Raw genomic sequence first — 14,692 nt, 5'->3', positions numbered from 1 at the left:
TATTCACCCATCCTCACCCATTGCAATTTCCATCACCAGATGTGGAAATAGCCACGCTTCCACCTGCAGACGTAAAAGCAGCCATTTAATTTCAGAGTCAGTCTAGTATAGTGTTGTGTTGCAGTGAATATATTTTTAAATTTAGCCCTACAAAATAATCAACTCTAACTCTGAAGTGCTCTTACTGTGAAATGTAAACGTTCAAAGCGTGTAATCCTAACGTCAGTGTGTTTTATTTTGAAGTGATTCCCGGAAGTGCTCATTTACCGAGTTGGTTGACAGCGCTAAGCAGGAATGGCGGCTATGGTCAGCAGAGGAAGGAACCAAAAGAGCCCGAAACTTTACTTCTAACGGCCCTGCTGAGGATTTCTATCTCTGACGAAATGCACGAACCCCTTTCTTGTAGCTGCTGAAAGGGCGATAACGTGCTTTGACGTGAGATACTTGAGGTCGACTTGCTTGTTAGCCCTCTTCGTTAGTGGCCGCCGACTTAGATTGAAGGTAGCTGCTAGCTCGCCCGCACTACTAGCCAGCTGTTGGCTCCTTGGCTTGGCTGGCCCAACAAGTTAACTAAGTGAATAACTGTATTAAAACGCTCGTTATTTATCGATAAATGGTGATCATCTTTCTTTATCAACAGCTAGTGTTTGGCGACTCTATAGAGATCGGGGCTCACGGGACAACCAACTTGTCATTGCGACTTGAGAACATAATTAGTGCTAATCTTGACGCTAGCTTCCAAAGCTAGCTAAGTTGTGATCCTGAAGTATCGCCCATTTTCGATCCTGCCCCAGCTACTGATTCGGTGGGGCTAATCAACAGCCCGTTGTCTGCTTTACAAGGGGGATTCGCAGTACCATGGAAAGTCTAACATTAAGCGATGTCGAGCAGAAATATTACTCTGATTTGTTCGTTTACTGCGACACGGACAACACCAAAAAAGTGGCTTCTTATGGGAGAGTTCTTGACCTTTTCCGGGCGGCCCAGCTACCTAGCGAAGTTGTCCTACAGGTAAGCTAACTGTTAAGTGATCACTTTGGAACGATGATTGTTCTTTTTGAAAATATGTCTTACCAAAGAGGATTCATGTTATTTTTAAAAACTTGACTGACTGTCAGAGCTGAGCTGTCAGTGCCATGGTTAGCCTCAATAGTTAGCAGCGCTGCGCATTATGAGACACACCTTCTTCTGGCTAATGTTAGCGGCTCTTGGTCAGTTCGTTCACTCAAGCGGTAAACTTACGTTGTATTATACATTTTCTAAAATGTTAAGGTGTTTTCTGGAACAGAACTATATACAGGAATCCATTACAACTGCACATTTTCCCCCTATCCTCTTAATTCTATCATCCGTATTTCCTTTCATTTTGTGATTTTGTAAGTAATCCATACATTTTAATTTGCATGCATTACAATTGTTTTACATGACTGCCTTAAGACAATATATTGGAAATGTGTATTAGGAGGGAGATTGGCAGTTTCCAAGATGTATTTTGGTGTTTTAGTCAACGGAAGCAAATTGACTAGAAGAATGAAGAAAGTGCTCCATAAGACTTGCAAATTGGAATGTCTAAAGTTAGGTAAAAACAGATTATTAAAGGCTTTTATTGGCAGATTAAATGAATTATTCTAGATGGACCAGATGGAAGACACTGTGACTGGCTCACTTCGTGGTCAGATCATCTTGATGGTGTTTCCTGCAGGACTGTGATCTATTTGTGGCGAGGTGACATAAGGAAGTCAGTGAGAATGGATTGCTCACCAAAAGTCTCTTCAATCGCTTTATTGAAAAGGAATATGAATATTTTGAGAGCTACTTGTGCCATATAGCATATTTTTACACAAAGAAACTGAATTTGCTTGTTTTACCAGATCATTTACCAATTCTTGGTATCCACACATCTCATTTTGTATTTCAGGATGCATACTTTTCTAGTGTTTTTACATGAACTGAAAACCTGAATGAAAAGCAGACATGCAGGTGCCTCGTGGTTGTGGGGGGGCACCATGTTTGTGACCCCTGAGCTAGGACGATCTGATTACTTGTTAGATATTGCGACACATTCACTAAGTTGGCAACATGGATCCCTCCTGGTCTGTTGTCTTATTCTCAAGTGACCGAGAAACCCTTTGATGGAAAGCTCTTGGCAGTTGAAAGATATCTACAGTGGTCGCTGAATATTTTTCAAAGGCCAAAATGTTATGTAAGGGTCATTTTAAGTTAAGTTACAAACACATTCGTTATAATAATCATTTGGGTGTATCATTGTGCAGTGTGTGACTACTATGTTGCCTAGTAATTGTGAACACTTGGAAAGATAAAGCTCACATTTTCTTTATTTAACAAGTTTGAGGCACAATATTAATTTTGGATCAGCACTGAATTTGGAGAGGAGTGATTTGCCTTGGGATATGAGCTGCTAGGTACCGACAGGCATAGCTGAAGCTATGTGACCATGACTGAAGATGAGAATAGATCTAAATAGCATTAGCAGTGTATGAGTTGGTCACCGGGAAAGATTTTCAACACATCAGCAAAACATAAGTACATTATAGCCATCTAATTGATCAAAATGCGATCAATTATGATTCAATATTTTTAGCGATTGATAGCATTAGTGTAAAATGCAACACCTCAAATAGATGAGTCATGACAAGATATTTCGTTCAGGAAAAAAATGTCTCGTGGGCACGAGGACTGGGACGATATTACACAAATTAATCACATAATATATTGCATGTGCATGCGCGTCTGTTTTCCTTGTTTCTTGCTTAAACAGGCAGGAAGAGGATACACGCTATGCATTGGTTTTGGCACCTTAATCCATAGAACAACGGCAAGTGAGCCCTCTTGTCAGTCATAAAGAAATGCAAATTAACATAGTAGAAAATTAGCAGACTGCAATTCATTCATTCATTTTCTGCCGCTTATCCTCACGTGGGTCGCGGGGGTGCTGGAGCCTATCCCAGCTGTGTTTGGTCGCGAGGCCGGGTACACCCTGGACTGGTGGCCAGCCAATCACAGGGTACATATAGACAAACAACCATTCACACTCACATTCATACCTATGGACAATTTGGAGTCACCAATTAACCTAGCATGTTTTTGGAATGTGGGAGGAAACCGGAGTACCTGGAGAAAACCCACGCATGCACGGGGAGAACATGCAAACTCCACACAGAGATGGCCGAGGGTGGAATTGAACTCTGGTCTCCTAGCCGTGGGGCGTGCGTGTGAACCACATGGTCACCATGCAGCCCAGACTGAAATATATTGTCATTTATTTAATTGTGCTTTTCTTGTAATCTTAATGTAAAGTAATGTTAAAGTCTTGGCTTGTTAATGTTAAAGGCTTGTTCTCTTGAACTGAGTGTCTTGTGACCCCTCTAATTCCTCCACAGTATCTCATATTCGGCCCGAGAAGGTCACAGTACATGTCGGAACACATGTTTCCTCATAATGAACCACATCTCCTCAATGCCGGAAACATAATTGCATCCCCAGACCATGACACTTACACCACCAACTGCAGGCAACACATAATTATCTTACTACGCACTTGTGTTGCCAGCTATTTAGACCGTAATGCGTGTGTTAGCATTTTCACAGGAAAGTATATCTACAGTACAAGCTGTACACAGATTACTCTATAAATCAAGTCCATGTTAGTTTGTATACACCTTATGCACCTGGTACTTTCCGTAGTTGAGTACATACTGTAAACCTCGCAGGATACTTTATAATGAAATATTGGGATCTGTTGTCCTCACAAATTCCAACATCTGTACTGAGATTACTATCAAATAATAACTTGTGTTGCCGTCACATCACAACATTGTGCCATGAACCTTGAAGCAGCTCATTCTTGTGACTTCTTGGCTCTCAGCGGTGTTTGCACTTCTTAGTGAGTCAGCATCCTTCCCAAGGTCAAACCGTGTAGTGTGAAAACATGTAGCAGTATAGTAACCGTTTACTTTCAAATGTGATTTAAAACTGTGAGAAATAGACAGACTGACTCAAATAGAAAAAAACTCTCTTGTCAGCAAAACATGAATCAGTCAACTGTGGCAGGTCTGAATACACGAGTCACCCTTAGGAGCCTCATGTTAACCGTTCATTAGGTATAATCTCACAGGCTAATGAGATACTGGAAGAGCGTTCAAATATCTGTAAATGTTCACTGTGGACCTATGTGGTACTATGTACTATGTGGTTGACACAGTAATGGATCAGGTTTCAATACAATGTTTTATCTGTCCTTGTGTGTGTTTGTTCACAGATCACAGAGCTGTGCGGAGCTACTCGACTGGGTCATTTTGGCCGGAGCCAATTCTACATTGCTCTGAAGCTCATTGCCATCGCCCAGTCGGGCCTGCCTCTCCGAGTGGAAAGTCTTAACTCAGGTGAATTTATTATTATGTAGTTGTAGTTTGCTGTGGTGTATCGTACTGGATGTGCTACTAATATTTACCTGATTTAGGTATCTAAAGAGGTAAACCATGACAAACACTTGCTGTTATGATGCCGTATAGTTCTGCAACACACAAAAAAACATTACTATTCCTATACAAGTGTAAATCAAAACTGTTGAAGCGCCGAAGAACTGGAATCTGAGGCGGAGTGTCGAATTTGGGAGAAAACTTTATTTTTCTTGCAAAACATTAACTTGCACTCTTTGCTACGTGAGAGATGAAAGCGCCGTCTCTCAACCACCACAGGAAGCGGAAAAAACCCCGTCCCTTGTGCCCACCCCTCCAGGTGGCAACCCCTCCCCTATCAATCGTTCCAGGGTGAATTATGTCCCGGTAACCTACCACTACACTGTTATTGTTAAAATTGTTACTGTTAAAATGATCTTTCTAAAGGTATTGTAGATATAGCTATTGCATTGGATTCTATTACATTTAGCAGCTTTTGAGTTTATATCGCCTCTGGTCCAATGTGACACACAGACAGTTATAACAGTTAAGCCCCCAAGGGCCAGTCTGCAGTGTTGATTTTTTTGTTTGTCTTTGATGTGAGTGAATATGCATGGTAAAAAGTCTTAGAGTCAGCATTTGGCCTAAGATGTTGCAACATGCACATCCTGAAATGGTTTCACAACATGATAAGGAAGCGTGTGATGTATTTTAGTGTGTTTTGTGTTTGCAGTCAAGGACCTTCCACTACCCAGGTTTGTGGTGGGGAAGAACGAGACGGAGGCGAGACATGTGGCACTGTACCAGGACCCTGACAGCCAAGGGTTGTACCCTGCCTCTGCCACTGCATTAATACCCAGACCTCCAGGCAGGGGTCACCAAAACAAAAAAGTCCCAACCTCAGCCAGCACTCATCCTGTGCATGAGACCATTCAGCCGATGGCACCCAGCATAGAAACACAGGTGTGTATCTGTGTTTTGTCATCTTCTGCTTTGATGATGTTTTTTGCCACCTGAAGTAAACAAAGGACACCATGGATACTAAGGGATGCACACTGAAATCATGTGTTTTCATGTGGCTCGTCTCCTGTAGCAGGCAGAACCGACATCCCCTGTGGTTTCCCCTCACCAGTCCCCACCCACCTCCCCCCCTTCGTGGAGGAAACACAAGCGGCAGCACAGTGGCGGAAACGCAGACAGACCACCAGTAGTGGCAACAACGGGAGCTGTGTGGACACAGTTCCGGGATCCACAGACAGGTAATATAAGCAGAGAATAACATAACAGTGACCTAAAAAGAAAGAAACACTCTATTAGTAACTGTATCGATTATGTATTTGTCAGCTTCAGTAACAGGTGATGGGATATGGTTATCACACTCACCCACTCTGCCGGGACAGGAAAGTTGGGTCAGTTTCACAGCTGACACGCCACCATCCAGCACGCTCCCGCCAGTGCACCCCTCGTCAGTGCAGGTGGCAAAGCATTGTTCTGGTTGTTGGGATTATGTCATTAGTATATTATTTTAATGACATAAAAAGTGAATAACCCCAGAATCCAAACAAAAAGTCCAATTTGATGAAATCCTGTTGTTGTTATGCCTCAGGAAAGCACAACGATACGAACAGTGGCCTCAGCAGCAGCGACCAATGAGATCCAGAGACAGTCCAGTGCTTATGATGATCCATGGAAGATAACAGACGAACAAAGACAGTATTATATCAACCAGTTCAAAACCATTCAGCCGGACCTTACTGGATTCATACCTGGTACGCAAAAAAAAAAAAACAAGCAAAACTTTGTGTAAAATGTAGCTTATTGTCATTTCCTGTCTGTTACTCTGTATCATAGGTTCAGCTGCAAAAGAGTTCTTCACCAAATCCAAACTACCCATTTTAGAGTTGTCACATATTTGGTGAGTCTGCAGATTTTCACTGCTTAACCAAGTGTTCACTTTTTTTTTTTTGCGTGTGTGTGTTTCTGTCAGAGGTTAGACGCGCTGCTTTGTGGCAATTTTTTTTTAACAGTGAATCGTCACAGTGAGATTGAAAGGACACATGATGTACTTTTCTCAAACAAAGCTTGTCTTGTAAAGAAAGCATGTACAGTACGGATTGTGTCTCTATTGTTGCCATTTAAGTGTCAGATTCTTTGTCCTTCCGCTTTGTTGTGCCAGGATCATTTCACACTTTGCAGCTAGTGTCATTAACCGACATATGATGCAAAACACATGGAAACACAAGCCAGATGAGTGTTTGTTGCTCCCAAGTTCAATTGTGCCAAACTGTATTGCGTAGTGCTCATGTGGTTTTATCACTGCACCCCATGTGATTGCCCCACTGCTAAGTCTACCTAACTGCTATGGCGTCACAATGGTATCTCAGTACAGTAGGATAAGTCTTTTAGTGACAAGTCCGTTAACACCCTTCTTTGGCAGACTGGTTTAAAGCTACATAATGGAATCAACCATTAGGTGGCAGAAAAGTTCATTCATTCATTCATTCATTTTCTACCACTTATGCTCACGAGGGTCGCGGTGGGTGCTGAAGCCTATCCCAGCTGTCTTCGAACGAGAGGCGGGGTACACCCTGGACTGGTGGCCAGCCAATCACAGGGCACATATAGACAAACAACCATTCACACTCTCATTCATACCTATGGACAATTTGGAGTCTCCAATTAACCTAGCATGTTTTTGGAATGTGGGAGGAAACCGGAGAAAACCCATGCATGCACGGAGAGAACATGCAAACTCCACACAGATGGTGGGATTGAACTCGATTCTCCTAGCTGTGAGGTCTGCGAGCTAACCACTCGCCCGCCGTGCAGCCCCAGAAAAGTACAATATGTGCCAAATAATTGTTTTGTATTAAAACGTCATGCTTTTGTGTGTGTGTGTGTGTGTGTGTTCAGGGAGCTTTCCGACTTTGACAAAGATGGAGCGCTAACTCTTGATGAATTCTGTGCTGCCTTCCACCTGGTGGTAGCCAGGAAGAACGGCTATGACCTCCCCGAGAAGCTGCCGGAGAGCTTGATGCCAAAGCTGATTGACCTAGATGACTCAGCAGGTTGGCAGCTTCATGCTTCTTATTTCACTTGTTTTCCTTTTCTTTGCTACACCAAACCTCAACTGTGTGGTTTATGCTCTACATCAGGGGTCTCAAACTCAATTTACTTGGGGGCCACTGGAGCTTGGGTCTGGGTGAGACTGGGCCGCATCAGGTTTTCCAAAAAAAACTAGCAAAAAAACAAAAAAACGCATTTATTAAAAATAAAAAAAAACTTTGCTTTGGTTCCAATTTTCTACAAGAAAAGCTCTGATAAAACATTCCACTGTTCTCAACTATCTTGCTTTTTATTTTTCTACACAAAACAAGATGAAAAATAAATAAACAAATCAAGAATAAAGAAAATCAATCAATCAGTAATAAATAAATAAATATAATAATAATAATAAAACGGCAAATAATAAAAACTTAAGAAACCACATATAGTTGGTGGGTAGACAAATTATTTTTTTCAGATTAAAATGAACAAAGCATTATTAGAGCCCTGTAGACATGACAAAACACGACTATAGTCACATTTATACTCTTTTTATTTACAACATATTGCGCAACTGCAGGGTCTTGAGACACATGCTAACTCGCAAACTAGAGAGCTAGCGACCTAAACGGTAGCCTTCAAGTTATTTCCTTTAAACTTAAATAGCCAAAAACTTACCACTTCCACACGGATAGGGAGGATAACTATTAACAGTTATTTAACCTTTAACATGAACATTAATCAAACGTAATAATTTTTTCTGGGTACATGATACCATACAGCATCCATATCAAACTTGCGCGGGCCGCACTAACATTAAACTTTCATATCAAGGCGGGGGCCTCAAACTAGTGTCCTGTGGGCCACATGTTTGAGACCACTGCTCTACATTAATTATACATTCCATTATTTTGGTTGTTTGATATTCAGCATCCAGATACACACACATCCTCTGTGTCAGAGCAGCAAGACTTTGTTTTTGTAATTCAGAGAACTTATAACAGCTGTATTGAGTTAAGCCGTGTCATATTTGTGGTCCGCAGAAGTCCCCGAACCGACAGCTGACGTCGGGTTCTCGGCCTCCCCGGCGGAGGTGACGCCCAACAAGTCTCCCTCAATGCCCTCACTCAACCAGGCCTGGCCGGAGATGAACCAGACCAATGAGGTTCCTGAATGCACACAACACATGTTACATTTGACTCCCCTCATTTCTCTTGGTTCATTTTAACCATCCATTGATTGGCATTCAATCTTGGTTGTTGGTATGATATGTGATGATGAAGTGCTTCTATCTCTACTATGGCTGGCGATGCCACTACATGGTTTTTGCCTCTGTGCCTGCTGATGACCTCACTTTGTCTCTGGGTGACTGATGATGCCACAGCCTCGTTAGTGCCGTGGACTGATGATGATGAATGTGTGATGTCACTGCACTGGCTGATTTTTTTTTTTTTCTTCTTCTCACTGTCCGTCTGTCTCCTTGCAGCAATGGGAGACGTTTAGCGAGCGCTCCTCCAGCTCACAAACTCTGACCCAATTTGACTCTAACATTGCACCAGCTGACCCTGTAAGTCAATCACTTAGCATGCATGATTTCACCATTAATGGAACAGACGTTAACCCACCCTGAAATTCTCTGCATTGTTCTCCCTCTACTTATCTGCCTGTGCCTGGGCATGAGGTTCTTTGGCAGTCAGCAGTGTTTTAATTTTTATGGAACGTCTTCTTTTTCTACTGTGACATCAGCGCTTTAACCTTTCCATACATTAAGAATTGCACATGGTTTGTTGCATCAGTTGTGGTCCAAAGTGTTTGTTTCCATGCTTGCCAAGCAGGGATAAGACAGGAAACTAGAAATAATGTGTTGTCATAATGACATTCAATTCAGTTCAGGCATTCTCCAAGGCCTCAGTCCCCATTTGGATCATCACCAAATTGTATTCCTCTGATCCTTGCTCAAATTAATGCATTACATCCTTTACTGAAGTAATGATATGCCAAGTGCAACAAATCATTTTATACAGGAAAGCTCTCTGTCTCCTTTGATAATTTAGTCTCCTCTTCTTTGTACTGCAGGATACAGCAATCGTCCACCCAGTTCCTATACGGATGACCCCCAGTAAGATTCACATGCAGGAGATGGAGCTAAAGAGGACTGGAAGTGGTGAGTCTCATCCCTGACTGACCCCACGAATACATCTTTAGGTCAATGAAATTGTGTTTTTAAAACAGTTGCCTTTTGTTATTTATGAGATTTGCACTCAAATTAATGAATCAGTTTGCAAAAACACTTCCATTTGTGACATAATAGTTTTTTCTGAATAATGACTGCAGCATTCCAAATCCATAGAACACAACCACCCAACCAGTCCACTGTTAGCCAAACCTCCAGAAGTGTCCGAAGAAACCAAAGTTCCTGCCACCATGAAGTTTGTACCCACAAATGCTGTAGGTTAGTAAATTACGACATTATGGCATCCTATGATGAAATATTCTCTGTTGTACAATAAAATACATTTCAGTAAATGTGGTTAAATGGTGAAACGGTGGTAAAATCGTTTTTTTCCTCCTTTTGAAGGTGATGGTTACAGCAGTTCTGACTCCTTTGCCTCAGACCAGGAGCCAACTGCAAGACAAAGGTGACTATTACCTGCTTTTCTTTATTGTTTGCATCTGATTGAAAATAGCGTACATCTTATCAAGTTGTAGTTTTGCTTATGTAGGATCCTAATTTTGATGCAGTGATTTTGCAGCTGATGAATGCGTAAGTCTTAGTTGAAGCTCTTATGTTATGTCCGTGTTCAGGTCTCAATCCGGAGCATCTCCTGAAGCTCTAAAAGTTGTGGCTCCGCCTCCTCCACCGCCCCGCCCTCACCCCTCGCATTCCCGCTCCTCATCTCTGGACATGAACCGCACCTTTGCCGCCACGTCAGCCACAGGACAGCAGCCGTCCGCTGCCATAGCTTTCCTGCCTGCTGTTCCTCCTCGACCGCTTCCCACACAAGTGAGACCAAAAAGCCACTAAACTCGCCATTCACAACACAACACAACACAGACCCATCACTTTCTTGTCTCCTCTCCAAAGTCATCAGTACCGCATGCAGGCCAGCGTACCGAGGCTGAGGGTGCGCCAGGAGCAGGGACCACGCTCCCCGCAACATCCCCCCAGCAGATCCCCCAGCAACCAAATTTTGCAGACTTTAGTCATTTTCAAGCTTTTGCTGCATCTGAGCAGCCTTCCAGTCTGCCAGAGGCTGACAAGCACAGTGATCCTGGGCAGGTAAGTCCTTGCATATTACTACAATATTGAACTGAGGATGAGCTGCTTAAATATGCATTTTCTTTTTACTATATTCAACCACTAAACAGCCATCGTTTTTTACTTTGTGAAAAAACACCACAAGGTGAGGGCATGATATTTGAACTGCGATGTAGCCAGGGACGATTGTATTAGACAACCTTTTGTTTTCAAGACCAGTTCAGGGCTGGTTACCAGGTTGAAAACTGACTTTGACGGGTTTGTGGGTCTATTGCAGAGTGACAAGCCATCAGAAGGAGCGGGGCCCTTGCGGACAGTCAAGAGTGACGGCCAGGCGGACGAAAGACCTTCCACCATAGTTAACTCGGTGTGTCACCGCTTTTGTTTTTTTTTGCAGTATTTTAGTATATAGTTGTTTGTCTATATATGCCCTGTGATTGGCTGGCCACCAGTCCAGGGTGTACCCCGCCGCTCGCCCAAAGGCAGCTGGGATAGGCTCCAGCACCCCCCGCGACCCTCGTGAGCATAAGCGGTAGAAAATGAATGAATGAATTTTAGTGTATAACAGTTGCACTGAAGAAGCATTGTTAACATTTTCACAGCTACCAGCCATCAAAACCTCTGTATTTTCCTGTATATAACCTGTAACCTTTGTATTTTCAAATCCAGACCAAGGGTTCGTCTGGCCCTTTAGCCCCTCCCCCTAAGCCTATTCGTCGGAGGTTGAAGTCTGAGGATGAGTTGCGTCCCGAGGATGAGCAGCACGGGCCACAAAAGTCAAATGTCATTGCTGCGGTCCTGGCCACTCAGCCATCCATCCCCAGGTAGGCAAGGCTTTCTAAAATAGCGACATGTGTCTGCTTCCCGAGGTAGAGCTAGAATGGATGTCTATGTTGTGTGAACAGGTCAGTAGGGAAGGATAAAAAGGCAATCCAAGCATCAATAAGAAGAAACAAGGAGACCAACACTGTGTTGGCACGACTAAACAGCGAACTGCAACAACAACTGAAGGTACCGAACACACAAATACAAGTGCACACCTCAGCCAAAGGAGACTTTGATTGAAAAATCTTGATAACGCCATCTGCTGGATGTGGCTCGCCACTGCCTCTTGCCGCAATTGCGAGTGGATTATAACAGCACATGTGACACCCATAATCCTGCTCACAAAGCAACAAATTGTAAAATCCCTCCTGTTTTGTTGTTTCCCAGGATCTGCTGGAAGAGAGAATATCGTTGGAAGTGCAGCTGGAGCAGCTCAGACCTTTCTCTCATCTTTAACCAACACCGACGAGGTGCTTGTAGTTTGTCCAAAGTAAAGGCTGTGCCCTTGGTGGGACCCTGCCCTCAAACCCCCCAACCCCACCCTTACATTTCCCTCCCTCCCATCCGCAGTGTGCACCATGTTAAAACCCACCCTTATCTGGTGGGAAGAACTGGCAGCACAGTGTGGCCACAGTGCGGGAGAGGAAAAGACAACATGGCGGGGGGTTGTATTCTACAATGTGGCACTTTTTTCAATGTCTAAAGAGAGATGGCCGACAGCTTGAGGGGAAGCAGTGTTGGGACATTTGGCTGCAGCTCTGAGTTCAGTCTGAAGACAACTGCTGAGGAATGACTGTGTGTGTGTTTGTGTGTCAAGTTTTTGCCTGTTTTTGTGTCTGACTGGACGGAAGCACCAGTGTTGTCTTGTCAGCAACAAAACAAGACTACACCAAACTCTTTCAGTCAAATCTTATTTTTCTGGTTGTTACACAGTGACGTCCTGTAAAAAAAAAAAAACTGCACAAAACTGGACAGTTGCAAGTAAATACTGTAGTATGATCACAATCGCTTCAAAAAAGTTGTACTGGTTCTTGCTTTTCCCTCTAATGAGCCGATCTTTGTCTGATTTGAGTTTGGTGTGGTTAGACAGTCTCTGGAAAATAGACTGAAATGTGTGTAAGCGCTCTGGTAATCCAGTCGCCTTCCTCTGCATCATTTCCCGCCACCTAAAAGTGTGTGTTTGTGTGTCTGAATGGCTTCAAACTTATGCCAAATGACTGAACCATCACTCTGCTGTGTCACTTCTGTTTCCCTTCACACCTATTTCCTCTCTATCCAAAATATATCGGGAGCACCCTTTCATTTAAGCCTCATGAACGCAGCTTTACGCTCCTTATCTCCTTTTATGGAAAGAAAGTTTTTAAGTGTATTCCATTTACAGGAGACGGCAGTTATGAAGGATTGTGTTGCCAGTGGGCGCGCACACACCTGCACAGATCCCGAGTTGATATTTCCAATCATGCGTCAGGACTGTGGGCACTATGCAAAGTACGGGCTATACATCTCCACAGCTGAGCTATAAATAGTAGCACCTGTGTGTTTTTGTGTCTTCGATCTTCCAGATACACAATCTGCTGTATATGCTACAAGGGGTGAAGCAATTCCACATTAGTGTTTTTCATCCTAAATTAGTTTGAAATTAATCTTAACACGACTAAAGACGACCAGTCACCGGAACCGGAATGACCCAACTGCACTTTGAACCTCTTTTATTGTCCTTCTTTTAAACTGTTTATTTAAAAAAAGGAGGAGGGGATGAACGACTCACCTGGAAAGATTAAGGTCTTTGTGCCATCCCAAAGTAGCCTCTGGTTTGGTTAATTCCTCATTTTTATTATTCCTGTTTGTGAATGGCCTTACTCTTAACTCTCTTTCCTGCCTGGAGTTGAGGTTCCATGGTGACTGACTGACCACCTCCTTGTTGCATCAAGGCTCGCCTTCTTTTTTGTGTCTTCTTCTGTTGACGATGATTATGTACTTGGACTCTCTGTCTCTGTATGTATGTATGTATGTGTGTGTACGTACGTGTGTGTGTGTGTGTTACAGTGTTGCCAGGCCTGGAACTAATACCATTTAGAACCCCACATGGGCTGGATAAGCGCTTGTTCGCTCCCAAATGGCAATCCAGGCAGAAGCAATCCAAACAAACAGAATCTTGAATGGGATTTTGAATGCTATTTGCTCCCATATGTGTTGTATATTGAATATGACACACCCTTTTTTTGGACTCGTGTAAATTTGGGTTAAATGCTGACTAACAGCAAAAATAATATTCTATTTAATTCCTTCTCTCTTGGCTGTGGGATCCTAGATGTTTAAACTGCATGGATGTACTATATCTCTGCAGAGTTGACTAGCAGCTGTGTGATTTTTACACAAAAATAAAAATGGCACAATATTTTAACAAGTGTGCTTTGCTGTCTTGACTTTGTGGGCTCATGCATGCGTTACTTAGTTTACAAATGTAACTATAATGATGATGATGATGATGCTCGGTTTTGATTGAAGTTTGTCCCTGTGTGCGGTACACTTGCTATGTCATTGTGGGGCCCCATCTTGACCAAAGGGGCGCATTCTCTGCAAATGCTCAAAGGAAGAATATGATATATAGATGTACCAAATTTTACGATTTCCCCCGCGGTCCAAAGGTAAGCACTAAAATTTTGAACAGGTAGACAAAGCCTATTAAATATTCCCATCCACACAGAGTAGTCATGATGGAAAATGAAATCAAAATTATGAAAATATTTGTCCATTGAACTGTATAACAAATGTATATACGGTATGATTCCAGTTGTTTATAAATTCATTTGCACATTTCCTGATCAAATATGGGGAATAATATATTTGTCCATTCAACTGTATAACATCTATGTGTGAATCCAGTCGTTTTAAATTGAATTTGCACATTTCCTGATCAAATACAGTGGAGAAACCTAAGGTGAGGCCACTGTGGGCGTGGCTTCTCCGATTTTACCGTCTTTAGCGCCGTCTTCCGTGTTTGTCAGCATATCCCCAATAAAATGTTGTGGAACTATTTATTCTACACAGACTTTCTACAGCCTATGTGCTGTCTGTCATGTAAGTGTGACGTCATTGTTCTTTCTAATCAGACAATAAAATACGTAGAAATGTCGGTACTTGC

At 42.7% G+C, this 14,692-nt stretch overlaps 1 protein-coding gene across 3 annotated transcripts; it reads left to right on the top strand.

Annotated features, from left to right (window-relative positions):
• Window positions 1-267: 267 nt before the first annotated feature.
• On the top strand, window positions 268-14,448 carry reps1 (RALBP1 associated Eps domain containing 1). Of its 3 annotated transcripts, XM_058057860.1 has the most exons (20): window positions 268-1,011; window positions 4,280-4,403; window positions 5,152-5,381; window positions 5,512-5,677; window positions 5,763-5,893; window positions 6,025-6,187; window positions 6,270-6,333; window positions 7,332-7,486; window positions 8,507-8,628; window positions 8,950-9,030; window positions 9,540-9,627; window positions 9,814-9,915; window positions 10,042-10,102; window positions 10,269-10,467; window positions 10,549-10,743; window positions 11,000-11,089; window positions 11,392-11,546; window positions 11,628-11,733; window positions 11,935-12,017; window positions 12,118-14,448. In XM_058057860.1, exons 1-19 carry the CDS (start codon window positions 859-861, stop codon window positions 12,001-12,003), a joined length of 2,454 nt encoding a protein of 817 aa, XP_057913843.1. In that variant the 5' UTR covers window positions 268-858; the 3' UTR covers window positions 12,004-12,017; window positions 12,118-14,448. The 3 variants fall into 3 exon arrangements, with proteins under 3 accessions (XP_057913843.1, XP_057913842.1, XP_057913844.1); XM_058057859.1 differs by having other exon boundaries at window positions 11,935-14,448; XM_058057861.1 differs by lacking the exon at window positions 8,950-9,030 and having other exon boundaries at window positions 11,935-14,448.
• The last annotated feature ends 244 nt before the right edge of the window (window positions 14,449-14,692 follow it).

This window comes from Doryrhamphus excisus, chromosome 19 (genome assembly GCF_030265055.1).
Source record: "Doryrhamphus excisus isolate RoL2022-K1 chromosome 19, RoL_Dexc_1.0, whole genome shotgun sequence".
Lineage (NCBI taxonomy): Eukaryota > Metazoa > Chordata > Actinopteri > Syngnathiformes > Syngnathidae > Doryrhamphus > Doryrhamphus excisus.
The sequence above is the reverse complement of the archived record's forward strand: the minus strand, read 5'-3'. Positions and strand labels throughout refer to the sequence as shown.